This window comes from Rutilus rutilus (genome assembly GCF_951802725.1).
Source record: "Rutilus rutilus genome assembly, chromosome: 11".
In the NCBI taxonomy this organism is placed as follows: Eukaryota; Metazoa; Chordata; class Actinopteri; order Cypriniformes; family Leuciscidae; genus Rutilus; species Rutilus rutilus.
The window spans coordinates 72,860-100,385 of NC_140216.1; the positions used below are offsets into that span (position 1 = coordinate 72,860).

The following is a 27,526-nucleotide window of genomic DNA, read 5'->3' on the forward strand; positions in this document are numbered from 1 at the left end:
AGAAAACAAATGCATTTTTTTTTAAAGATTTTGTCTCTGTCAAATATCAAAATGTTGACATATTTATGAATAAAAAAGATTCAATGGTCATAATTTAATAAATGCCTGAAAGATCCATTAATATCTTTATAAAAAAGCCGTCTTTATGTGAATACCATACTTCAGAAAGCTATATGCGTATATTATTCTCATGGTATATAACATTACAGTAAACTGTTCCCTCATTTTAACAGTTCTTTCCCTGTCATGGGTGTAAAGTTAGTTTCTCAGAGAATGACCACTTATTGAAATTTTAATGTTTGAAGTATGTTGGATCAGCATTTACATTTTTATGAAAGCCATCAGCACACATCGATGGTGATAGTGACATAGATCTAACATTGATTTATAATAACCACAAGATCTGGCAAGTTTATATCTCTGAAAAAACCAAGTGGCCTTTCAATCAGTGCGGCGTTTTCATACACGATGGCGTTTTCCAACCTCCTTTGCTCTGATCCAGTGGCTCTCGACCCGGCTTTCTCTTTCTTCAACACTGCTCAATTATTAAACTCCATGTGAACTCTTCTCGAAAATGTGCCAAGTTGAAATTAATAGCTTTTCAAACCACGTCTGAACCCTACCTGACGTATATAGAATTCAGTGCTGATTGATTCATTCAAGTAATTACCTAATGCCAAGAAGTGAACAAAATAATTCTGGAGGAGGATATTTCACAGCTGATCATCACAAAGCACAAATACAGAGATTCTGTTAGAAACAAACCTGGGCAAGAAAGACATCTACTACTCTGGAGAGGAAAATCATCAGAATGGTCAACAAGAATCCCCTGTTGCTGAACTGGCCTCTTCTGGATTTGAAGTTAAGACATGAAAACCCAAGGAAAACACCATTGCTCACATAGTAAATATTCATATGGATAAGCAAAAACTGATGCTTCTTTTCAAAAAAAGATCTGGGTTCCTAAAACCCTACAGATCTGACCATAACCACCATGCAAAAGGTCATCTGTGTCCATGAACGTATGTGAGCCTCTCTCACTCACACACACATACACACCCGTCTCTGCCTCTTTCAAACCTGGAACCCTTCACTGAAGCATGCATGAGAAGGCCATCAGTCTGAGCAACACCAGACGCAGACACGTGATGGAGCTGGTGGTGAATGATGGAGCTGGACTCTGGACTCACATGTTTGCTGTTGTTCTTGACCCTTCTCTAACTGATGACCCTTGACCCTTGGGTTGACCCAGCTACAGAGCTGACTGGTGAGGTAGAACTTCATGAAGCTGAAAATTAACTTGAGACTTTAGTCTAGCATCACAGTTCCAGAATTATCAGCAAAAATGTAAATACGCCTGTAAATTTGTCTGATAATGTTGTAATTAGGGTCACATTGATGCGTGCCAGATTTCATTCATATCAGACCAACAGCCTATAGGTGACCAGAGAAACTATACGTTGAGAAAATCGCTTATTGTGGTAAAATTGCAGACAGAAATGAAATCAGAGATACAAAATTGCCTCACATTTAAAGCTGTTCTAAAGTTCATGTTTATAACCCTCCTGTCAATCCTACAGACGAAGGGCATCTCGGGAACCGCACTCCAATAGTTCAAGTCTCACCTCTCAGGTAGGTCCTTCAGGGTGTCATGGAGGGGTGAGGTGTCTAAGACCCATCATCTAGTTACTGGAGTGCCTCAGGGCTCAGTGCTGGGACCACTTCTCTTCTCCATCTACATGCCATCACTAGGATCTGTGATTCAGAAACATGGCTTTTCCCATCACTGTTATCATCTAGCTACTGGAGTGCCTCAGGGCTCAGTGCTGGGACCACTTCTCTTCTCCATCTACATGTCATCACTAGGATCTGTCATTCAGAAACATGCCTTTTCCTATCACTGCTACGCTGATGACACACAACTCTACCTCTCATTCCAGCCTGATGATCCAACGGTTGCTGCTCGCATCTCAGCCTGACAGACATTTCTGACTGGATGAAGGACCACCACCTTCAACTAAACCTTGTGAAGACAGAGCTACTTGTGGTCCCGGCCAACCCAACACTTCATCACAACTTCTCCATTCAGCTAGTTTCATCATCCATAACTCCATCAAGGTCAGCCAGGATCCTTGGAGTTGTGATTGATGATCAATTGAACTTCACAGACCACATTGCTAGAACTGCCCGGTCCTGCAGATTTGCCTTGGACAACATTAGGAGGATCAGGCCCTTCCTATCAGAGCTACACAACTCCTTGTCCAAATGCTAGTTCTATCCAGACTGGACTATTGTAATGCTCTCCTGGCTGGTCTTCCAGCATCACTGTCAATCCTCTGCAACTGATCCAGATGCTGCAGCTAGAGTGGTCTTTAAGGAGCCGAAGAGAGCACGTCACTCCTCTCCTCACTACACTGCACTGGTTTCCAACAGCCGCATCAAATTCAAGTCACTGACGTTTGTCTACAGAACAACCACTGGCTCTGCTCCCTTTTACCTAAACTCATTACTTCAGACCTACGTGCCATCCAGAAACTTGAGCTCTGCAAGTGAACGCCGTCTTGTGGTGCATCATCTCAAAGAGGCACTAAATCTCTTTCTCTGACCTTCACCTGGACTGTTCCCTGCTGGAGGAATGATCTAACTCAGTGGTTCCCAAACCTGTCCTGGAATACCCCCAACACTGCACGTTTTCTTTTTCTCCCTTTGTGAACTTTGTGTGTATTTGACAGTTTAAGCGCAATAAGACGTGAAAGAGAACTTAGTTTAATACTCACGGGACAGCCAGCTCTCTGTGCACGTGCTTCGGATGTGTTGCGCTCAGAAAACCATGTTTCAGAAGTTTACACTAAGAACTGCAATGTCCTCGATAGAGATGATAATCAAAACCAAACAGATGCTTTGTTAGTTTTTGGCAGAGTATCAGAGGAGGCACGATCTGTACAAGCTCCGCCTTCTTCTTCAGCTCATTTGCATTTGAAGATACATGCACGAAACCAGCATGTTTTCTTGCAAAATTGTCATTTACAACATGGTATAATAAATTATCTGTGGGGTATTTTGAGCTGAAACTTGAAAGACACATTCTGGGGACACCTGAGACTTGCATTACATTTTGTAAAAAGGTGCATAATAGTTCCCCTTTAAGGTAATAATGGTGCACACCAAGACCACGGTTCCACGCATCTCATATGGACACATCTAGCAGGCAATAAAGAAAAAAGAAAACCATGCAGGAAAGCATCAGCATGAAACACCAAACTTTTAAGTGGCTCATTTATTCGGTTTAAAATGACTGATAAATGCACAAGGTGGCTTGAGAGTTTACGTGCATGTGACATCCATCAACAATTAAACTGCACCAGTGTTTCAAATCAGGCTCTTTTATTTAACACCAGTCATGCAAAATCTGTTGGCCTTTACTCTTAACCCTTGATAGAACACCTTAGAATCACACTGACTTTATGAACCACAAAGTTCCCAGTAAAGACAGATTCTTGAGTTGAGTTTGCCAACAGCTCTTGCAGCGTCTGCTAGTTTCTGGAAAGCTTCCCATTACACCCTCATTAGTTAAGTCTATAAAACTTAATGAAGCACATTTCAGAACAACGTTGAACATCAACATGACCCACATACATGTGGAAAAGACATCAGCAGGATAGGCCCGAAGGCATCCGAAGGCCATTTCTTCGACACATTAACGGTGTCAGTGCCATTGGATCCAGTGAAGATTCTGTAAGACTGGGCTGCCTTGATGGGAATTAGGACTCTTTGCATTACAAGGACATTTATCAGAAGTACAAACAGAAAGGTTTAATTTAACTTTATTTTCATATCAATGGAAAAATATAACCTCATACAAATGTCTAATTCTGTCCATTGTCTCTTTTTAAAAGCTCGGTGAATGACTCCAATTAAGTGCCGCAAGAAACAAATAAAAAAATTACAACCAAAGCATATCAATGCAAATAAATTTGTGACATTGTTGACATGTTTATTTTGCATCTTCTACATGTTAACATATTAAGCTCAAGTCCATTGGTATCCGCAAGGATTTGGCACTCAATTTCCTGCAAAACAAATGGAGAATAAAGTAGGATGTGGAAGTGTGTAATTCCTGAACCCTTCGAACACGGAGCGCTCCGCTAGAACTTCCCCCTCGAGTGGCGAAAGTCTTCCCTTTCCTAGGACAGATGAAAGCTCTGCCTCTCTGCACCATCCATACTAATAAGATAACCATTTATTTTTATTTAGTAAAAAAAAAAAGGGGAAAAATTTATACTGCAGCAATTGACTTTCAGAAAAGCATGACGAAGCTCAGCGCCAGTTCACCCGAGTGCTGCCCGTCCCCGACTACTGCCGCTCTCCTAGGTTTACATAAGTGCATCTCACGGAATTTGCAAACAAGATATTTATCATGTTTATTTATTATTGGTTGAAATAGTAAGAGGGGATGTGGAAACAGCGTCCCCTCCGTTCATTCACACACTCACACTCCAGTCACGCCATTATAAACTCCAGCAGCAGCATTTCCTTCTCGTTCACATCTTCTGACAAATGAATTGTGTGATGGGGAACAATCTGCAGTCGCAACACCTCAAAGATGAACTCTGCAGATCAACAAAACTGTCCTTTCTTTAGCTGGCAAGTCTGTACTAATATGATGCACTAGCTTTTCAAACACAAGTGTGTACAGAATGTAGATCATTTTTAATAATTTTTTGTGGGGTCAGAGACACGTTCTGCACACGGAGAAGAGGTGAAGGTCGTGGGCCACTGAGTTTCTGCTGGCAACTGCTGGAGTTGCACTCTGAAGGTGGTGTGATGTCTCTCGCACTCGTTCTCACTCGCTCACATTCTCAGACACTCATCTCAGCGCACACGTCACTTCTGCTTCGACTTCTATGTGTAAAAGACAGAAGAAACCTCAGTGGGTTTGATTTCCATTATTCTTGGTAGAATTTCCACAGCCAGTAATCTGAAAACAACAAGAACACAATGGCTGAGAAGAAATCTACAGTAATAGAGTAAAACTGACCATTAAGTGGCAGACTAGGGACTTTGAGGACCTTAAACTATGGAAAAACAAATGCAAGACAAACACGTACATGGCACATTTCTCCCTCAAATGAATGGGCTTCACTTTTCTCTATGCATCTAATATTTATGACCAGTCCAGGCCTGATGAGCAAACACATCTGCTGTACTTCCACACTCTGTTAGAGAATGAAACTGCTTTTTCATTCAGCACATCTGGTGGTTTTTCCAGCACTGGTCTAAACATAATCGGACGGACGTTTCGTGCCAAACATTCATGTTGGTGTGAACAGGCCTGAAGACTTGCTCAGCAGTCATAAAACCAGAAGCCTTCATGTGTGCACATGCGAATAAAGCCCTGCAGAAACACAGGTCTGATGAGTAGACACATACCAAGCTTGGCTCTTCAGCTTGCGCAGCTCCTTCGTGGCCCATGTGGCTAAAGTCTTGGTCTTGGTGATCTTGGACCTCCGGCCTTCAGTCAGCAGGTCGTTGATCTGAGGTCGAACCTCTACCAGCTTCATCACGTCTTTCCCAAAAGTTGTACACAGGTCACTTTAGGAGGGGGGAAGAAATGTCAACTTGCATGCTAGAGCAACAGAAGAAACATGCTAATCAAACAAGCTACAGGATTAATAAGAATCACCCAAAAAAGAAAACTAGTGTCCTTCTAAACCCAAAGACTCGCGAGAGCAGAAGAAGGCTGAATTCAGTGTCTAGTCTACACTACAACCTCTCCATAAACGCAGAGCACAACCACTGAGACTAGTGTTCTTGGTGAATCAAGATCCTCCTGCTGGAGCTCTGAACCATAATGAGCCCAAAAGGGTGAAGACTGTAATAATGAAGAAAAGACTGGCCAATTTACAGACTACACCTAGTATTGTTTTAGTCACCGGTCCAGGGCTCGACAACATGGCCAGCGTGAGACACACTCAGGACCGCTGACCTCAACACTACTGTTAGCCCTAGCAGAACCACTCAGAGTCTAGATGATGAATGGGAAAACACTGGCTTGTCATGCGCTTCTGTTCTTATTTTATTCTCTGGAATTGAGAAGTGTGAAACTGCACTTGGTGAGAACACAAGGTTATACTGGTCAGTAACAACATCCAGCGAGAGCCTGAAGCACTGGCCCGTCTGAGCTCTTACCCTATGAGGCCGACAGCGTTGGCCACGACCCCGTCAGAACGGTCTTCATCCTCAGCAATGTGTTGGATGAAAGACAAGATAAACTCGACTCGAGGCTGTACCAGCATTACATCGGCTGCACAGATTGAGGGAAACACAGGGTTTATACATGAATCTCTCTCATCTTCACAGTTACGAGATGGATAAAGGTAAACTTACGGTGTACATTCTCCTGGTCTCCTTTCAAGCCCTGGATGATCCCAGTGTAAGCTTCCAGACAGCCTTCTCTCAGCTCATTCAAATAGTCCACCATATCATAGTCTGTCTGAAACGACATAAGCAGCAACTAGTTAATCTCCCAGTTAGCCTGGGTTAGCTTCCAGTTTGAACGAAGAGAAGAGAGGAAGCAGTTCAGGAAAAGGCCAACTTCATTTCCGGCATTGATAACGACCCCGGAGGATGGGTTAATGTCCTCTGAGGCAAAACGACAACCCTTTTAAATGCACTATACACCCCGTATGGCCAGCTGTTTTACACGTGTGCATGAGGACACGAGAGTGATGTGGAAGCCCAGACTCCATCACTTCTGGAATGAGCTTCACAACAGTTACCTGGAACAGTTAGTACGACAGAATCTATTCCTATTGACGTCTGAGGCGTCTGTGCACACGCTTCGGCTCTGTCAGTCAGCGCGAGGAACATCGTCGTCTTTACATCAGCATGAGTTTCAAAATCACATTTCATTGGTTCAGACTCATGTCACTGAGGATTCGCGATGAATATTCACAAAGTTGGAATACTGCGCTCTAAAACCAAACTCGTGCTGAGGGGAAGCACCAGGGAAGAACAGAGAATAGCAGCACTTTTTCATGGACAAAGGAAAGTACTCCTCTCAGAAAACACACAAATAAAGATTGAAAACTAACTCTACGAACATGGAAAAGAGATAGATGGAGCTCTTCTTTACGCAGAGGAGAAAAGCCAACGCAACTTTAAGGGGATCAAGAGAAACATGATTATGTATTTCTGCTCAGCAACACTGGACAAACACACGGCATACGCTAATAACTTTTCATATACTGTCTTTCTATGTATACCAGTTCTAATTAGGGCTGTTTTAAAATCAATTCTGAATCGATTTTCATATTAATTTCTAAAGATCGATCCGTAACTCAGAGGATCGATTTAATAATAGGCCTACATTTTCCCCGTGAACTTTAACTTGCCGCATCATTGAATCGCATGTGCGCGAGGTGGAAGGACATTAAAACAACGAACATGGCGGTCAGTAACGTTAAGCAAGCGGTTGCTTTGAAAACTCCAGAAACGCTCAAAGCTGCGATCTGGCACCAGTGTTTCCCACACATAGACTAATTCGTGGCGGTGCGCCACAGAATCAACACCGGCCGCCACATATTGCGTTTCGTTATAAAAAAAAATGTTTTACGCTATTGAAAACACGCAGCGTATTCATTCAGCTGCATTTCCTTTCCCTGCTCTCCCTCCGTCTCTCTGTCACTCACGCGTCTCTCTCACAAGAGAATTTTTGTCTCGCCAAAGTCTTATTTGATCGGTGAGTGATGATAACTGCTGCGCTCGCGATAGGGCGTATTGCTGAAAGAACGAGCAGAGAGAGAGGCCCGGTCGCGCGCGTCTTCAAACTGCCTTGATCTCTCGCTCCCTCGCGCATATTAATCAAAATCACGATGGTAAAAGATCGGAAGACCAAAGTTTCACGTGGAGCATTCGGATATTTTTGCCCTGAATTACCGCTGGGTGTGAATTGTGCTAAAAAGAAAAAAAATACGTTGCCTTATCTTCTCTGAAAAGATTCAGCTGACATAAAAAACACTTTCAATAAACAAAACAAAACCTATCCAATGATGAATTGTTTTCTGTGTTGACAAATCTTGTGTGATGTCCTAACTGCCGGCTGGGATAATCTCACAACGCGTACAAGTCCGCTAATGACACGTCCGATTCGCAAACTAATGACTCCTTTGAACCGATTCCATTTAATGAATGGTTAAAACAACTGATCAACTACTGATGAACTCTGAATCAGTGTATAACAAATCAGTAACACTTTACAATAAGGTTCCATTTATTAAACTCTAGTTAACTACATTACTTAACATTAAATATTAATGCACATCTACAACATTAATCAATTACGTTAGTTAGCCTAATGCACTGTGTGAAGTAACAATAAAAATACAGCTGTTCACTGTTTGTTCAACTAAGACTAACAAAGATTAATAAATACAGTAACAAATGTATTGCTCGTGGTTCATTAGTTAGCCTAATACATTAATGTAAACAAATCAAACCACATTTAACACCTCTTAAAATGAGAATGTAAGTGTGCTTACCCCATTTTTTAGTAAGAGTGTTTAGCAAGATTTAACCTTTACTGTATTTTCAGGTTATCTACTGTATATGACTGTGTAGAACAATTAGCAAAACAATCTTTTAGTTTAGACTGTTTGCGTAAATGCAGTTGGGTTGTCGAAGTCAAAACTCTAAATAAGCTGTGAATCAAATAAACTTACTATAAATAATGTTGTCTCATTTTTTTTACTCTTACACTGAATGTTTGGATTTTGTGAAGGTGTGAATCATTTTTGATTAATATTTAATATAATAAAGTTCTGTGTAACGAATTATTAATGAAGGACCCCCCCCGCCACGCCCCCCCGCCACGCCCCGCCCCCCCACCACCAATTGATCGGAATCGAATCTTGAAATTTGAATCGAAACCCAGCCCTAGTTCTAATAACGTATTAGACAGGACTGTTAGAAAGATCGTAAACTAATGAATGCGAGCTCTGTTTCCTCAGGCTCTGCCGTTCTCAGCGCCGTCAAAATAAAAGTCACAACAAGCGCGGCTTACGTCACTTCTGAGTTCCTACTGGCGCTGCGAATGCAACCAGAAAACATTCCTATGGGAAGCATTAGTTCTTGGGGAACCACCTGGTGGCTAATCCTAGAACTGTCCGGTGCAAAAGCCCCAATAGTTTAGATGTATAATTGCTATTTGGAGCATTGGGATCGCTAGACATTTCACTCGTTAGTCTGTAACCATTCCCACTCATTTGGCCAGCACGGGTCAAACATAAACTATATAGAGAAAGCGAGATCATAGACATTATCACTGAAGCTGTTCATTTCTTCAGTTCAACAATGTTCTTGTGAAGACTCCAGTTTTAATCAATGAAGTTACCTACTCTACACTGTGCAATGAATCTCTTACTGTGGCTCTTATTCACTAATAGTGTGTGTCTGAGCATGACGTCACCATCGACCTGAGTGACTGCAGCTACACACACACACCGAGAGGCAGAAACACTGAGCTGTGCGCGCACTGGTAGTGTTTTGGGGAGTGCGTGTGCGCGCGCGCGCGCGTGTGTGTGTATTTTTACCTTGTCCACCTGTGCCTGCGAGGCCTGCTGCAGTGTGTCCAGCACAATGTCCAGGTACTTCTTGAATTCCCCTCCAATGGCAAGAGCAATATCACCAAAGACAGACAGGATCTGGGGTTTCACAGACCTGTGCACATTCTCGTTCTGCAAAGACACGTTATAGCATTACTCTACTGTAAACCCAGCCTTGCTCTACTGTAAACCCAGCCTTGCTCTACTGTAAACCCAGCCTTGCTCTACTGTAAACCCAGCCTTGCTCTACTGTAAACCCAGCCTTGCTCTACCGTAAACCCAGCCTTGCTCTACCGTAAACCCAGCCTTGCTCTACCGTAAACCCAGCCTTGCTCTACCGTAAACCCAGCCTTGCTCTACCGTAAACCCAGCCTTGCTCTACCGTAAACCCAGCCTTGCTCTACCGTAAACCCAGCCTTGCTCTACCGTAAACCCAGCCTTGCTCTACCGTAAACCCAGCCTTGCTCTACCGTAAACCCAGCCTTGCTCTACCGTAAACCCAGCCTTGCTCTACCGTAAACCCAGCCTTGCTCTACCGTAAACCCAGCCTTGCTCTACCGTAAACCCAGCCTTGCTCTACCGTAAACCCAGCCTTGCTCTACTGTAAACGCCCGCCTTGCTCTACCGTAAACGCTGGCCGGTAAACGCCGGCCGCCTTGCTCTACCGTAAACGCCGGCCGCCTTGCTCTACCGTAAACGCCCGCTGCCTTGCTCTACCGTAAACGCTGGCCGGTAAACGCCGGCCGCCTTGCTCTACCGTAAACGCCCGCTGCCTTGCTCTACCGTAAACGCCGGCCGGTAAACTCCGGCCACCTTGCTCTACCGTAAACGCCGGCCGCCTTGCTCTACCGTAAACGTCACTTTTTAAATTTATTTATCTGAAACGTTGCAATTTATATACTGTAACACCAAGCATGCAAACAGTCATTCGGAACCAGTACTAATGTGTGCACGAGTACGCAAGCTCAAGTTTATTGGTATATTTTCTCACATGCAGGAAGTTCAAGGTCAAATAAATTTAAAACGAAACTGGTCGTTTATAATGAATGCTGCTATAATTTGCTATATACATATTTTTCCATTTTAGTTCTGACTTCCACTAAATTAAGGATATTTTGTGAGGGCAGTAAAATGTGTGACAATCTTTTCCCCTCTCAATGCATTTGACCAGGTGCATCTTTTCCAGAAGATATGGTGTCACATAGTATTATAGTAGTAGCGCAATACCAGTCACATTGTACAGATGCGTGATTTCAGAGTGTTCTGTTGCACATGCGCACACACACACACACACACACACACACACACACACACACAAAAGGTGTCTTTAAGGAAATGGCTATTACTTACACCCAGGTTTTCCAGCAGTAGCTGCATCATTTCATCACAGTGAGGCAGAATATTGGCCATCAGCGCTCGACACAGATCACACACCAGCCCCACCGCAGCCAGACACACCTGCACACACACACAAGCAATGCATCGCATCTGTGGGACTCTTCAAAGAACTTTACATTGGCCATGCAATTTTAACACACCCTACCATACCATAAATCAGTGTAAACAACTTTGTTTTAAATATGAAGCTCAAGGTTATATTTTAAAATAGAGATTGTTTGGGTTGTGTGGATCGTCCACTAAAGAGCCTCTCAGTGGAAGCTCCTGTAGTTGTAGAGTCCCGCAATATCCAGCGTGGCCACGAGACCGCAGGGTCGGCACACGCCGGGTGAAATAGACTCGCTTTCTCTGTGATGATTCAAAATCCTGAGCTGCAAATCCTCAAAGCAGCAGGAGGAACAATCATCAACACACTCTGGTGCTTCGGCACAAGCGTTACCTGATATTCTGCGTAATTCTTCAGCCCGATGACCAGGAACGGCTTGAAGGCTTCCATGTATTTCAAGAAATCACTGCCCAAAACTGGATTGGAAGGAAAAGGGGAAAGTTAATTCATTCACAGCGGTAACGAGACACTGATTAAAGCGTGTGAACTTCACTTATTTTAGTCCTGAAGGCTTCTTAAATGAGTTTAGTCAAATTTTAACTTATTTGATCACATCCTACATCACCTTCTTGCAGGGGTCAAGTGTCACACACAAACATGATCAAAATAAGAAGCAATGTTATGCAGCTCAAACGAACAGAAAGAGCCAAAAGAAAAGGATAAGATTGTCAGCTGTAATGCACTGGAGACCCGATCAAAACCACCGGGGGAACCAACGCCAGAGAACGTGTGCCGGTATTTACTATGTGGCTATTTGTGATGGTTTCCAGCATAATGCACTTTAATTCCAGCAGTAACCAGAGCCGATAGCTGACGCGAGCACTGGGACATGCAGGCCTCACCTTCCACTAGCGTGCTGACGGCCATGAGCGCGTCCTCCTGAACGCCTCCAGAACCAGCCGTGCTCTGGAACATGCGCAGCAGAGATGCCATCACCACATCTGAGATCTGCAGCGCGTCCTGGTGCTGAACCTTCCGCAGCACGTTCTGTTGGAGGACAAGAGAGCTGAGAACACACACACATCAGACACACACACACACTCACGGTCAGGTGTTCGGAGGTCTGACCTGCAGGGTGGCGCACAGGAGAGACTGCAAGTCATTGAACTGGATCCTGTCTGACGTGCTCTGGATGTGAGACTGGACAAAACACAAGCATTCAATTACATCAGCTCAACACTAGCATCATCCACATACACTGCTGCTATATCCAGAACAAATCAAGCTGCGTCTAAACATCTCACACACGCTGAACTATATTTGAATCTATTCTCATTTTGTTGAAATACGGATTATTAAATCTCAGAAAATAACCAAGCTTTTAGTCGGTGCTGTTTTCTTACGTCACATTTACCTCAGAAAAGCCATTCAATGACCCTAAACTTGAAAGTTAGCTAGAGTAATAACTACAGAAGCATTTTGGTAAATATATGCACCATATTACATACATCTTTAACTCTTCGTCAATATTTAATGTTCGTTTGAATAAATTAGTCACCGTTTTGTTCATATTTATAAAAATAACGAACTTGGGGTAGAAACAATTGACCCTTCGCTAAGCCACGCCCGAAAACCACCACTGGCCAATCGTGGCTTAGCAACCGTGACTAGGCGCGGAAGGTCTGGCAAGCTTTCGAGCGAGGGAAACATGCCGAAGCGTTGTGCGTATGGATTGTGCAAATCTGATACCAGGTATCCTAAAAGTTTGGACGGGGTGCTGGATTTTGTTCCCTTCCCGAAACCTAAAACCCAAGGGGAGAAATGCCGGGCGTCATCTTCATTTATATAGCGCTTTTAACAATGTAGATTGTTCCAAAGCAGCTTTAATAGATAATAGGACATTAAAAGTAAAGTGTTTTGGCTTTATAGCTCTAGAATAAAGTTATTGTCCAGCTCGTGGATCAAGCAGTGTGATTAAAAGGCAAGACGGAGGCTCACTGACATAACTTAACGTTACTTAAAAATATATTTCAGCATTTTGTTAATCGACGGCTAAACTAGTACCCCAATCCGATCGCGACTCTCCCGGTGTTAGGTCTAGTAAAAGTAAAAGGTAGTTAGTAAAAGGAAGGAACACCAGGGGGCTTGCCGGAGATCTCCAAGGAAAAGGTTGGTGTGCAAACTTAATCAGTTCATAACAGTAACGTTAGTCGCATGTGACCCACGACGTGTGAGCTGTAGCCTGGCGTGCTAAAAATATAAGCGGGAGAATGTTATCATTGCAAAGTGGTCAGGCTTATGTCTTGTGTTTATTCCACAATACTTATGGATAAGCTGTTTGGATTTATAAATATTAGATTTTCAAATTTCACCCACCCTGCTGTGCACGCACATAGCTGTTCCTCAGTGTGTGTGTTTCCCATTTGAATGGTCAGTGTACGAGGCGCCTGCTGCTTGCGCTGGGACCTACAGGCTTTATAGCTTCAATTTTGATGAAATTATTCTCTAATCGGTTGCATATTATGTGGTGGATATTAGGGATGGGACTTTTTCTCGACAAAACGACCGACATTCGACACATGCTCCACTCGACAAAAAAAATAGAGTGTCGACATGTCGAGGGGGCGGGGCTTGTGGGATTTCCAAATTGCATTTTTTTTTTTTTTGGCTTTTAATTTATTACATTTCCTCGGTTACTTTAACCTCGGTTCCCTGAGAGATAAGGGAACGAGTATTGCGTTGCAAACGCTATGAGAAAACTCCTTTTCTCGAGAAAAGAACGACCATGGTGTGTAAACAGAAGCAGCAGCGGAAATATGCACGATCCGCGAGTGCTGAAGACGTTCTGCACGGCTTTGATGGGTGCGCAGGAGGACACAAATGGGCGGCGACAGCTTCTTACAGTGGCGGGAGCTTTTTCCTCAGCGCCGTCAACAGAAAGAGCGTTAACTGTAGGTACGTACACACACCGCCGCCGACTTGAGCTGCAAAGAAGCTCTGGCCGCCCTGTCAAGGACGCTTGTCAAAAAGTACGGGGAAGCTTGACCGCTCTGAATGGTGAGTGCGCGCGCGCGCGGCCGGGACTCGCTCTCTCTCTCTCTGCTCGTGCGTGCGCGCTTAAAATTTCATATTTTGTTATGAACATTCACCCGCCAGTGTGGCGGATAGCCTTTTGAGATTTACTCGCCAAACAGAAAATCTACCCGCATTTGGCGCTTGGCGGGTGTTAATTTCGGACCCCGATGTAGAATATTTTCCACCCTCCGCATTGCTGCTGCTCTTTAAAAAAAAAAAAGAAAAAAAAGGCCGACAATCCGACAAAAAGTCGACACATGGGCCTCGACAGTCGATTTCCCAAATCCCGTGTCGTTCCCATCCCTAGTGGATATATCCCTCGAATGCACATACTGCAGTCCCTTTTGTCTTGCTCTCTCAGATATTTCACCTGTTCGCCAAAAATGACTAATTATCTCCTTGGGAATGTCTGACACCGGTGCATACATACTGTAATAGACGTGCCAGGCGCAGCAACCGTAACTAAGGAGGGTGGGGCTTAGCGAAGGATCAATTGTCTCAAAGTTATTATAAAATATTATATTTATTAAATATAATATATTTGTTTAATATCTTGTGTAATTTGAATGTCTGTATACAAATCAGTCAGTTTTAACACTAATGTAGCCACTGACAGGGTTAGGGTCAGGAGAATCAGAACTGAATGGGATTGCAAGCTTGTGAAAGGAAACCGAATTGAATCATGTGATGTCTGATTCCCCAGCCCTACTCAACATCATTCCCATGAGCAGCGAGCGGCTCTTCACCTCCATTTGCAGGACCTGCTGCAGTCGCTCCATGATGACCAGAGTGGTCTTCTGCACCGCTGGGTAACAGTCCTTCGCACTGTTCTTTACGATCTCCATCAGGGCCTCGTACGCTGCACTGCGCAGGTTATTCTGATGCCCATCGGGCCTGCACAGAGAGACAACACGCCGAGCCTCAGAGAAGAGGATCACCACAGAAGAGCTCAGATCATATTCACCAACACTTTGGTGGACTACTCCTTATGTAGATATGATATTATCTAATATCTTAAATCATGACACCAAGTAATAACATTACTGGCCCTTTTTACACCAGGTATTATTATTCACCGGTTTTGGTGATCGGGTCACAAGAGGTCATCACTAAATACAGCTGGAAATGGGCTGATCAGATCTCTCAAACCACAAATGGAGGCATTTAAAGATGGATGTGAACACATGGCACTGAAACGTCCTGAACGTGTTCTGGACAGCAGTGACCCTGACCCGACCCTTACCCGTTCTGGACAGCAGTGACCATCAGCAGTGACCATCACCTGACCCTAACAGCTGTGACCCTGACCCGACCCTTACCCGTTCTGGACAGCAGTGACCATCACCTGACCCTAACCTAACAGCAGTGACCCTGACCCTAACAGCAGTGACCCTAACATGACCCGTTCTGGACAGCAGTGACCATCACCTGACCCTAACCTAACAGCTGTGACACTGACCCTAACCTGACCCTAACAGCAGTGACCCTAACCTGACCCGTTCTGCACAGCAGTGACCCTGACCTGACCCGTTCTGCACAGCAGTGACCCTAACATGACCCGTTCTGGACAGCAGTGACCATCACCTGACCCTAACCTAACAGCTGTGACACTGACCCTAACCTGACCCTAACAGCAGTGACCCTAACCTGACCCGTTCTGCACAGTGACCCTGACCCTAACAGCAGTGACCCTAACATGACCCGTTCTGCACAGTGACCCTGACCCTAACAGCAGTGACCCTGACCTGACCCGTTCTGCACAGCAGTGACCATCACCTGACCTACAGCAGCAGGTGTTATTTAGGAAACAAGGTACAAGAAGGTGGAGCTTATGCGCTTCCTTTCCCTAACCCTTTACTGAAAGAAAATAAGAGTTAAGAAGTTTATGTTGCACAAGTGAATGAGCCGCCTCTGTCAGGTGTGTGCTGATGTTTACCTGTCTGTGGTCTCCAGCAGCTTCTGCACGATGAGCTCGAAGGACGAGGACAGGCAGTAAGTGCTGGGCTCCTCCTGGTCCTCGGCGGCGTCCGTGGCTTCATACGCAGCTTCAGCCAAACTAGAGAAGGCCTGAAAACAGCATCAGTCAGCTCCAACACACCGATCACACTCTACACTGGGTGTCTTCAACTAATACACACGCTTTAGAAAATACAGCATTTGATTCAAAGGTAGACTGAACAAATTTAGCACATTTCTCACCAGACTGACTATTGGTGCTATAGAGGCGATATCCGCTCAGGGGTTCAGGGCTCAGGGGTTCAGGGCTCAGGGGTTCAGGGCTCAGGGGTTAGGGCTCAGGGGTTTAGGGCTCAGGGGGTCAGGGCTCAGGGGTTAGGGCTCAGGGGTTAGGGCTCAGGGGTTAGGGCTCAGGGGTTCAGGGCTCGGGGGTTAGGGCTCAGGGGGTCAGGGCTCAGGGGTTAGGGCTCGGGGGTTCAGGGCTCGGGGGTTCAGGGCTCGGGGGTTCAGGGCTCAGGGCTCAGGGGTTAGGGCTCAGGGGTTAGGGCTCAGGGGTTAGGGCTCGGGGGTTAGGGCTCAGGGGTTAGGGCTCAGGGGTTAGGGCTCAGGGGTTAGGGCTCAGGGGTTAGGGCTCAGGGGTTAGGGCTCAGGGGGTCAGGGCTCGCACAGAGTCATGGCCAACAGCGTAATTACATATGCAACTACATGCACACTTTATAATGCAACATTTATATTGCACCAATATTTATGCAAATACAGAGGTTTGGTCTAAACATTAGTTGCGTTAGATTCAGAGCCAAGTAGTGCAGTCGCGATAACCACAATACTGTACTACTGCGATACTGACAATCCCACCGCAGAGGAACACAAGCAACCGCGATATTCACATTCTTTCATAAGGCTATGCCCTTCTTGTTTTACACGTTCTGCATGAGTATTGAAAGTTAAATAAGTTAATAAGACTGTTTATGGTGATTTGGACAGAGGCTCCGTGGATTTGCACTTAACAAGCCAAAACAGACAGTGAATGTGAGCGAGAGGTTGAGAGAGTGAATCAATGCCATTGATCTCTATGAAGTAAAGCATTAGCTTCAGTGTTGCTCATACGACACATTGCTAGTCAGCTGAGCCTTGTAAAGTGGTGCTTTAACAACTTGTTTCATTACATCGATCTTTGAATGAATCAGCGCTTTTGAATGTGTTAGTTGAATGAACGGTTTAATGACTCACTTAAAGAGTCCGTTGCTGCCTAGTGGCGTAACACTGTAACTGCACTGTGCCTGTGTAGAGCACGCAGAGACCAGCAGTGCGGATACTGGTGACATCAGCAGAAAGGGTTAGGGTTAACCTCTCGTCTCTCTAAGCCTCTCGTCCAGGCACATTTAAGAATCGGAACTGCTATAATCTGTAATGTGGACCCTCATTCTGCTCACTTTAGTTCCCGTTTCAACACGTTTAGTTTCATTGGTTCCTTGTGTCCTCGTTTTCGTCCCTGCTGACCACATTGTAACCCTTACTTTTACAGCAATAAATACATAAATGGCGATGATATTGCATATTGTGATGAGCAATATTGAGCCACTCACTGGGAAACTCCTTCACCCCAGTGCAAAGCTGCTTCAGTTATTCCAACACCCCAATACAATGAGCACACTCACATGCACACTGAAAGCTCACAAAACCAGCTTATTGAATTAACATGTTCCGGTTTACATGGCAAACAACGGCCCAGGAAAGCAAATAAACCACACTTACAAACCATTAATCCGGTTATTTCCGGGTGTGATGTCAAAACCCAACCATTTGTTTATCTACTGCGAACATTTCATTTATGCGAAATGTGATGTTTAATAAACACGCAGTATTTTGACTGAACTGCTACTATTTCGGCTGCACGAGATCAGAACACATTTGATAATCTCTTTGGTAAAGAAAGAGTCAGTTTCCGATATATATTTCCTACTGCATCACATGCACACTTCAATAAGCTACAGAATGCTGGTTAATGAGTTTACATGCCAGAGGTGTTGATTGGTTAATTGAAATTGGTTAAGAATAAAGGAAAACTGATACTAACACATTTACATAACCAGATTATTCAGATGATGACATGTACGTGGTCAAGACTGTGCATGTAAATGCGCTCACTGCCAGTGGTCATCATGAAAGCAGTCATGTGACAGAACATGAAGGTGTTGTTACCCAGCAGACGTTGGAGGCCACGCGTGGTTCGGCCCCGAGGCCCTCGATCAGGCACTGCAGGAGCGGGGCCAGATACACCTCATTAATCGCAGCCTCGGGGAGCAGGTCACAGATGCGTCCCAGCGTCCAGGCCGTCGTGTCCCGCACCACCACACTGGGGTCCTTCATCAGCTCGATGAGCGTGGGCATGGCCTGACAACACACGAGAGCGTCACACACACACACCTCCAGTCACACAGGTCAACCGCTGCATTAGCCTCGAGTGTGAACCCTTACCTGGATGACGAGTGGTTTGAGCTGGTTGAGTTCGGGACCCTCCAGAATGGACCCGAAGGCCATGACCGAGGCGTCCCGGTAGCGCCAGTCGGGGTGCTTGATGTGCTCTTTGATGAAGGGCAACACGTGTGGCACCACATCGTCCTCACAACACGTGGCTAAAAGCATCAGACACACGCCAGCGGCCTTGCACGGGTTCCAGTCGTCATCGTCATCATTCTCATCCTTCAAACAGCACAGATAGACTCAGTAACATTCCCATAGAATTCAGAGAATTAACTCAAACACTATATAGCAGCAAACACTATCATTTCTATTTCAAAGCGGTTTTTCAATGCATATGAGTGGAAGCCAGAGCTGGTCCTCTGTATATGAGCTGCTCCATTACATGATATATGAGGAATATAAGTGATAATACAGCACAACTAATTCTATAAAGCTGATAGTTCTGGTCCTGGAGGCTGAATACAGACAAACCAGCTTTACAGAGGTGAACTGAATGTAACAATACTGTACATGGCACTGCTTAAAGCCCAAAGTATACTTCGGTCGTAAGCATACGTGTGCAACCTAATTTTCTGGAAACAAAGTCCACTAGATAGTGCGCACGTGCCGAACGAGTCTGTGGCCGCACTCCTGGCCAAAGGAGTATACTAGTAAAGGCGGAGGGAAACGTGGAAAATGAAGTATACCCAGGACTTTAATTCAACAACTAAATCATACATGACCATAAAAGTAGAACTACTACATGAAACATCCGTTGACCTAGCATCTGTTTATTGTGCAGCATAAAGGCCAAACTACTAAACATGTACTGTATATACAAGTTACAAAAAGTCTGTTCATGAAACCGATAAGCTACTGTTATAGTCATGGTCATACTGTTAAATGGAATAACTAAATGCAATCTAGTTATTTAAGACAAGTTTATAAGCACACCAAGTATAAGACTTGAGTTGGTTAGTGAATGAGACTCAGCGTATTGAGTGTGTGTGCCACTGTCTGCCAGTGATCATCCAGGAAGTTCCTGCTCACACACCTTACACCTGGGAAAGCCCCAGCCATGACTCCAGCTTTACCTGTTTGGTGAGCGTCTGCGTGAGGATGGGCACCAGGTACTGTAGAGCTCCTTTAGCATAGAACTTGCTTGTGTGCTCTGGAGGACGACCCTGTTCAGAGGCCTGAGAACAAACGTTAACAAACATCAAAAACTAAAGCATTTGTTTGACTTGCAGATTGCAGATGTAACGCCAGCATCACCTCAGTGGCTTCAATGGCCAGATCCATTTCCTCGTCACAGACGTTGGACCAAAACTCAATCCCCTGTAAGGCCACTTCATCAATGTCGCTCTTCATGGCCTCTATTGTGATCTGAACACAGAGAAACTGGTGAGACACTGACAACATCACTGGCGTTCAACTATCCTCTGCAGAGGAGACGAGTGCTGACGCTTTCACTGCTCCACAATGCCTGTCATTTGAGTTCTGGTGTCATTGTAGTTTAACTAATGATTTCAGCACTGTTCCTTAATATTTTAAATCTACATTCAATTTATGTCATCCTGTTTTTAAACTACAACATTCCCTACAAAGGTTTCATGTTTCTGTGCCGTTTTCTTCTGGTCTGATTTGGTAATAGATGTGGCCTATTAAGAAAGAGTCATGTGCACACAGACCCAAACCGGTCTCAATAACAGCGCTTCAGACGTCTCCCTATCCAACACACTGACAAGCTGATGAGCTGAGCCAGGTGTTTTAATTAGCGAGACATCTAAAGCATTCTGGGAGGTTCGCACCAAAAGCACACGCACCAAAGCAGTGTTTATTTCATATCTCTCTTTATTCTATTGCATTTATTTGTGCTGTTGTTTGCAATTTGTTTGTTCTTATTTTAGACTTTTTTAAATAAAATTTTGCACTGAGGAAAAGTTGATTATGTTTGTATTAGGCTTGGCACGATAGTCGGTGTTACTGGTGTAACTGAAGTTACTGGTTTCATCACTTGCCCAACGCAGCACCGCCAACTTTTTTTTTTTAAAGCAACTAGTTGCCTAGCGTTGTATGATCACGCTCAACCATTCAAGCGCGACAAAACAAGAGACCGCGCTGTAAGTCCTGCCTATTACACGCACGCACACGGAAAAGACGCGCGTCAGTATCGAGTTCTCTTTCAGCCTTGAACAAAACATAACACACAAATTATGCCAAAATGTCCGTTTTGTCGAGTGTCCTCATAAGAGTAAATGATTTAAATATCATAAATTAATGTAGAGATTTGTGAGAAAATGTGACGCGTGTCAGATGGAGTGTCATTAATGTTAATCAAAGAACAAAGGTAAGAGAGTAAATTAGGCCTACTCACTCAGACCCGGCGCCAGGAGGATTAGTATACCGGTAGCCTAATAATCATGAATCTCGTGCGCATGAATGAATCTTTTAACACATCTCTGGTGAACGGCTTCTTCACGCAAAAGAAAAACTCTTCATAAAGCGCAGTGAAATTCATGTGGCGTTTCCTGATGGAACGAGGTTGTTCATTAACTTCATTTTATACGTGTAATTCACACCAGCTCTAAACGAATGCGAGACTGCTGCGATTAGTCAAACTTTATTAATGAAACAAAATCAGAGGGAATAGTTTCTTTAATTTATTTTTTACCGGTTGGCCGGTCACACGGCTTTCATAGTTTTCAGTTAGGCTAGTGCGGAGACTCAGGCTCTTAAGAGCGCTCTCTATGTGCAAGGTTACGAACGCTCGCCGCAATTCCACGCGCGTTTCCCAAAAATGCACTTAACATGAATGCGCGAGAACGCGTTCGTGTTGAGAGTCGCTGTCCATTCGCGAAGTGCTGAAATATAACCTTATATGGAATCGTATTCTGAACGTTTAACCTAAAATAGAGGACACTGACAACGCGCTGAAAGACAGGACCGAGCAGGTAATATTTAATATGAAACAAAGTCTCAACTTTCAAATTTGGTCAGTCAAACAAAAATAAAATAGGCCTACCGTTTGTTTTGGCTCTTTAATGTGTCGTGTGACAGATGGCCTCAGTTAAAGCCAAGTTCAAATCCACCGAAGTTAATCAATAACCCTTCTGACTGCTTTGTCGCACAAAAATGGTGGAATTTGATTGGTCAGATCGCATGTCAATCAAACTCAATACGAATGATGACATCACTGTAACACCCCCCACGATGATACCGGTGAGGTCACAAGTCGATTAACCGGTGGGAGAATATTATCACCGTCACATCTCTAGTTTGTATATGCTGTTCTATAGTTCTTAGAAAGAAAATCAAAATATGTATTGGCAGATCACTTACAAAAACAAAAAAAGATTCGGCCAAGAAAATGACAATTGGTGCATCTCTAATTAACAGACAACGCCACTTTCGGCTGTGGTTTAGTTACAATAGCTGGCCTAATAACTGCCCAAACATTAGTATTCCATGTCAATGAATCACAGTTTTGGGACTGACTCATCTTTCATTCTCACACAGGCTGTCAGTCACAAGAGAATCTTTGAAGCTTGTACGTCTCATCATGAACCTGAAGGTATCAGGGCATGAATACAAGTATTATTCAACATCCTCATCTGCAAACTTACAGCAAACAATGCAGGGCCCATGTACGTCTCCATGTACTGATAATACAAGGACATGATCTTCACCAGGTTCTGTAACGCAGCCACTCTCACCTACAGAAACACAGAATTAGACACATGTACAGCTTCCAAAGCATCTTATATCATTAAACACACTCATGGACACTTAATTGTCAATCTCAATGTCTGTAAAGGAGTTAATCAGAGTTAGATGGACACGTTCTGCATGTTAAACGAGAGGAACGCACCCTGGTGTCCGGACACTGTGTGGCTTCACAAACGACCTGCATGATGAAGTGTCTCTCAGTCTAGAGAAAGAGAAAGCGAGAGATGTAATGCCCGGTTACTGCACCAAGCCTTCTAACCGCACCGTCACTGGCAGTACCTCCTTATCAAAGTTGGCTTTTGTGAACTCCAGTGAGTTGAGCAGCGCATTAGTGGCGGCCAGCTTGACGTTGTTGCTGGGCTCCTCCTTCCTCATGCCCTGGATGATGGCGGTCAGGATCTGGTTGGCGTTGTCCTGAAGGTGCTCTGGGTCCTGAAAGGGTTGGCCAGGTTACATTAAATGGGCATCATGAAACAGTGCAGTAACAGGGTTATGATTATGGGTTATGATTATGGCTGAGGACTCACGATGTCCTGGCAGAGTAATGGTTATGATTATGGTTATGGCTGAGGACTCACGATGTCCTGGCAGAGTTATGGTTATGATTATGGTTATGACTGAGGACTCACAATGTCCTGGCAGAGTTATGGTTATGATTATGGTTTTGGCTGAGGACTCACAATGTCCTGGCAGAGTTATGGTTATGATTATGGGTTATGGCTGAGGACTCACAATGTCCTGGCAGAGTTATGGTTATGATTATGGCTGAGGACTCACGATGTCCTGGCAGAGTTATGGTTATGATTATGGTTATGGCTGAGGACTCACGATGTCCTGGCAGAGTTATGGTTATGATTATGGTTATGACTGAGGACTCACGATGTCCTGGCAGAGTTATGGTTATGATTATGGGTTATGGCTGAGGACTCACGATGTCCTGGCAGAGTTATGGTTATGATTATGGTTATGGCTGAGGACTCACGATGTCCTGGCAGAGTTATGGTTATGATTATGGTTATGGCTGAGGACTCACGATGTCCTGGCAGAGTTATGGTTATGATTATGTTTATGGCTGAGGACTCACGATGTCCTGGCAGAGTTATGGTTATGATTATGGTTATGGTTATGACTGAGGACTCACAATGTCCTGGCAGAGTTATGGTTATGATTATGGCTGAGGACTCACGATGTCCTGGCAGAGTTATGGTTATGATTATGGTTATGACTGAGGACTCACGATGTCCTGGCAGAGTTATGGTTATGATTATGTTTATGGCTGAGGACTCACGATGTCCTGGCAGAGTTATGGTTATGATTATGGTTATGACTGAGGACTCACGATGTCCTGGCAGAGTTATGGTTATGATTATGGTTATGACTGAGGACTCACGATGTCCTGGCAGAGTTATGGTTATGATTATGGCTGAGGACTCACGATGTCCTGGCAGAGTTATGGTTATGATTATGGTTATGACTGAGGACTCACGATGTCCTGGCAGAGTTATGGTTATGATTATGGTTATGACTGAGGACTCACGATGTCCTGGCAGAGTTATGGTTATGATTATGGTTATGGCTGAGGACTCACGATGTCCTGGCAGAGTTATGGTTATGATTATGGCTGAGGACTCACGATGTCCTGGCAGAGTTATGGTTATGATTATGGTTATGACTGAGGACTCACGATGTCCTGGCAGAGTTATGATTATGGTTATGGCTGAGGACTCACGATGTCCTGGCAGAGTTATGGTTATGATTATGGCTGAGGACTCACGATGTCCTGGCAGAGTTATGGTTATGATTATGGTTATGACTGAGGACTCACGATGTCCTGGCAGATGTATCCGATGGCCTCGAGCGTGGACTCCTTCATGTGCTCAGTGCTGCTGGGGTCCGTCACATTGGCCACCAGCTGAGGGATGAGCTCGGGCCACTGGTTCACTGGGATCTCTGCACACGCGATGCCAGCCACACACTGGGACGCTGAGCTGGGCCGATAGGTCTCCGTACCCAGAGTCTGCAGCACCTACAGCACACGAGACCAACACACAGAAGTCAAAGCTGGTGAATGACGAATCGACTGCCTGTTGACCCAACGATGGACAGCCCTCCTGGAGACCCGACAAACAACATTCCAAGCTCTTCTAAAGCCCAAAGACTCATGCGAGTGCTGTGGACTCTGAACGTGAAGGGTTAACACACATAAGTAGAGACGCTTGTGATACTGATGTTGTATCGAAAGGCACGATCCTTAAATACTGATAATTAATTCTGCTACATATTTAGTGTGACAGTTAACCCTTTTGCTGCCCATGATGGAATTTCCCGGTTTTCCACTGTTATACGGTAGGGGGCGCTATTAGGCAACTTCTGAAAGAGAACAGAATCTCCTGATCAAAACACAGAAGAAACAGAAACAAGCGATAACATGTAGGCAAAAGCATGTGTAAAATAATGCGATCATCAATATTAAACAGCATTTAAATCTAACCTGCCTAATGTTACAGAATGAAATGTGGAAGCATCAAGAGGAAACGCCTGAAGCTTTGAGTGTCGATGGACTCTGTGATCATCGTCCTGAATCTGATCTGGATGTAGTCTTCGACAAATGAGATTCTCAGCTATTTTTTTAACCCTTTACTCAAAATGTTGCTTTTTTAAATGAAACTTACATTAAAATGTTGATGAAACAAGAATGAAGCTGAATAAAACTTTTTTGTTTAAAAGCAGAGGCTCTATTCTTTCTTTTGATACACTGCATGTTCAGATATTCATACAGCACAATATTCTGGGGGACGTGAAACTTTCGTGATAATGATCACATGCTGGCGGCTTCAAACACGCTGGCAGGGAAAGAGTTAAGGAGTAAAATAAGTTTAGAAACACAGAGAGACAAGAGTTTCACACTAAATAAAGCTGCATAGAGTGACATTTATGATCATGGATTGAATGAATTATATTAAAATTGGACATTCCATTACAATTAATAAATTGTTAAGTCAGTAAATATTTAAAAAGAATGGCATAGTTATAATTTGAGAATAAAATCAGCAGTTAAAAGTAGTATTTCAGTATGGGTTATGACACTGGCCTTGATTATTCAGACTATACTGTCTTTATGCTGATTGTACATTAATATGAGGATTCATTGAGCCAACACATCTATCAAGTTTTAAAGTAAGCCACAATTAATTATGAAACAAAAAAAATATATATAACCCTAACCCTATATACACAATATAATCCTGTACAAAGTTTATTTTTTAGGGAATGCCATAAGGGTTAGAGAAGTCCGAATACCACAAATCTGTTCATTTTACACAATTTAATGAATCCCTTCAGTCAGTGAATATTTGCTCAATCACTAGACCTGCATTTCCTGACCCGAACCCTAAGGCTAAAGCTGTGAGCGACGTCTGAGCGGTGCAGTGACCCTGATCTATAGTGTCCGGGGTCATGTGCGCACTGAGGGAAGGTGGGCTTACGTAGTTCTTGATCTCCCTGCGTGCGCTGGAGTCGATGGCCAGCCATCTCTGCTGGTTCTGGGTCTTCACATCCGGGTCCTTCGAGGTCAGGGAGTTCTTCACCTGCAGACCCGCTGCCACTCGGGCCACCTGTGTGTTCCCGGGATTGGCCAGCACCTTCGACAGCTCCACCAGGAACGTCGGCTGAAACAGACCGAGACGTGGGTTTAGACCAGCCCTCACACTGGAGGAACATCAGATGATCAAGAGCAATCTAGAGCTCTCGCCGTCACCTCGACTAACACACACAGTGAAGCATGCTAACGCGCAGAAGATGCTAGCCCTGTGTTCAGATATGGCTCTACCTGAGCTGATCATAAACCTGCCAGAGTCTCAGTGCTCATGATGGCCACTGTAAAGGACAGCGAGGTTCGTGTCATTTCATGATTACTGGTTGTATGTCACTACTAACACATCCTGATCCAGCTGGAGTTACAGCAGTTTCCTAAAGAGGCACATCTATACAGAAACTGACATCACTCTTAAAATAAAGGCTCTTTTAGAACCAAAACGGGCTTTTCACTGCCAGAACCTGTACTTTAGAGAGAGCAGTCTTCAGTGTGACAGACATCAGAGCTGTGTGTGTGTGTGTGTGTGTTGTGCTTCATCACCAGGTTCTCGATGGCCGCCTGCTCCAGAAACTTCTGTGCCGCTTCCAGCTCATTTCGATCTGAAAATCAACCACAATCAAGAAGAAACTCATGATCAATCACGAATGACACGCATGAAGCATCACAGCTTTCCTCTCCCGCCAAACACCCGCAAACTCACGCGTCTCAATCACTGTAGCAAAACTGCACACACACACATGCTGGGATCGGCTTCATTCCCGCCTCACACTCAACAAAAAACCCACTCGCTCACATTCCTGCAATTTACATGTATTAACGAGCGAGAGAAATGGCGGACACTAAAACCGAGCTTGAACTTAGAAACTTTCTGAAGCAGATAGCAATGACTGAGAACTAGCCATGCTAGCACCTAGCCACTTCCTGAGTAGCATGCTAACCTGCTAATAACTTTATCGAGACTAACCTGCGCACGCGACAAACCTCGCAACATCAGCACATGTGCGGGAATATGAGGAAGAGCTTTGAGTTATTATATTTACTCTGATAATCGCATTCTCCGCCCGTGAGAGACTCGCGTCGCCGCACAGGCCGGCAAACGCCGTTTACAAACGCGACGCGCGCAGGCTTTGACGGCTGACGCGCGCGTTTGCTGTTCTCGTCGACAGTCTTTAGAAATAAAGTGCAGCTTTATGCGTTTCAGCAGCTGTTCACACAACAGGACAAGCGTCGAGAGGCCTTCGCTATATTAGCCGCCCGCTAACACACACACAAACCCTTCAATCTAGGATCGCACGCGTGAGAAACACACACATGTGTGGATCCGACGCGTGCGGGCGAGGCTCGTGTACCTGGAGACACGGTTTTCTCGAGGATTGTGATCAGCTCCATCCTGACGCGCGCAAACGCGACGAGATCTGCAGTGACGGGAACGAGGAATCGGTCGTGTAAAGTCAGAATCGCGTCCACGCCTAATAACGAGGACGAGCAGTTCTCGCGGGTATCCGCTTCTTCATCAGCCGCTGTCGCGAGGAAAAGGCCGCGCGGAACTCCCGCCTGCGAACGATATCACGCGCTGACGTCACGCGCGGACGTCACAGTCTCCGCCCATGCGCAGCATCACGATGCTCGCGCGGTCCGTGTCACAAACAGCATCGTTAGTCT

General features: G+C 44.6%; 1 protein-coding gene across 3 annotated transcripts; it reads right to left on the minus strand.

Moving 5' to 3' along the window:
- Positions 1–3,808: 3,808 nt before the first annotated feature.
- Positions 3,809–27,500, minus strand: kpnb1 (karyopherin (importin) beta 1). 3 transcript variants are annotated; one of them, XM_084424665.1, is made up of 22 exons: positions 27,214–27,500; positions 26,405–26,463; positions 25,755–25,937; positions 24,095–24,295; positions 22,549–22,701; positions 22,412–22,471; positions 22,167–22,256; positions 19,816–19,926; positions 19,635–19,736; positions 18,556–18,780; positions 18,280–18,471; positions 16,058–16,188; positions 14,868–15,015; positions 12,175–12,246; positions 11,949–12,093; positions 11,440–11,522; positions 10,953–11,060; positions 9,591–9,734; positions 6,388–6,493; positions 6,190–6,304; positions 5,431–5,592; positions 3,809–4,978 (listed from the first exon to the last, which is right to left on the minus strand). In XM_084424665.1, coding segments are annotated over exons 1-22 (2,631 nt in total). In that variant the 5' UTR covers positions 27,254–27,500; the 3' UTR covers positions 3,809–4,977. The 3 variants fall into 3 exon arrangements, with proteins under 3 accessions (XP_084280791.1, XP_084280793.1, XP_084280792.1); XM_084424667.1 differs by having other exon boundaries at positions 19,635–19,724; positions 27,214–27,410; XM_084424666.1 differs by having other exon boundaries at positions 3,809–4,902; positions 27,214–27,410.
- Between the last annotated feature and the right edge of the window lie 26 nt (positions 27,501–27,526).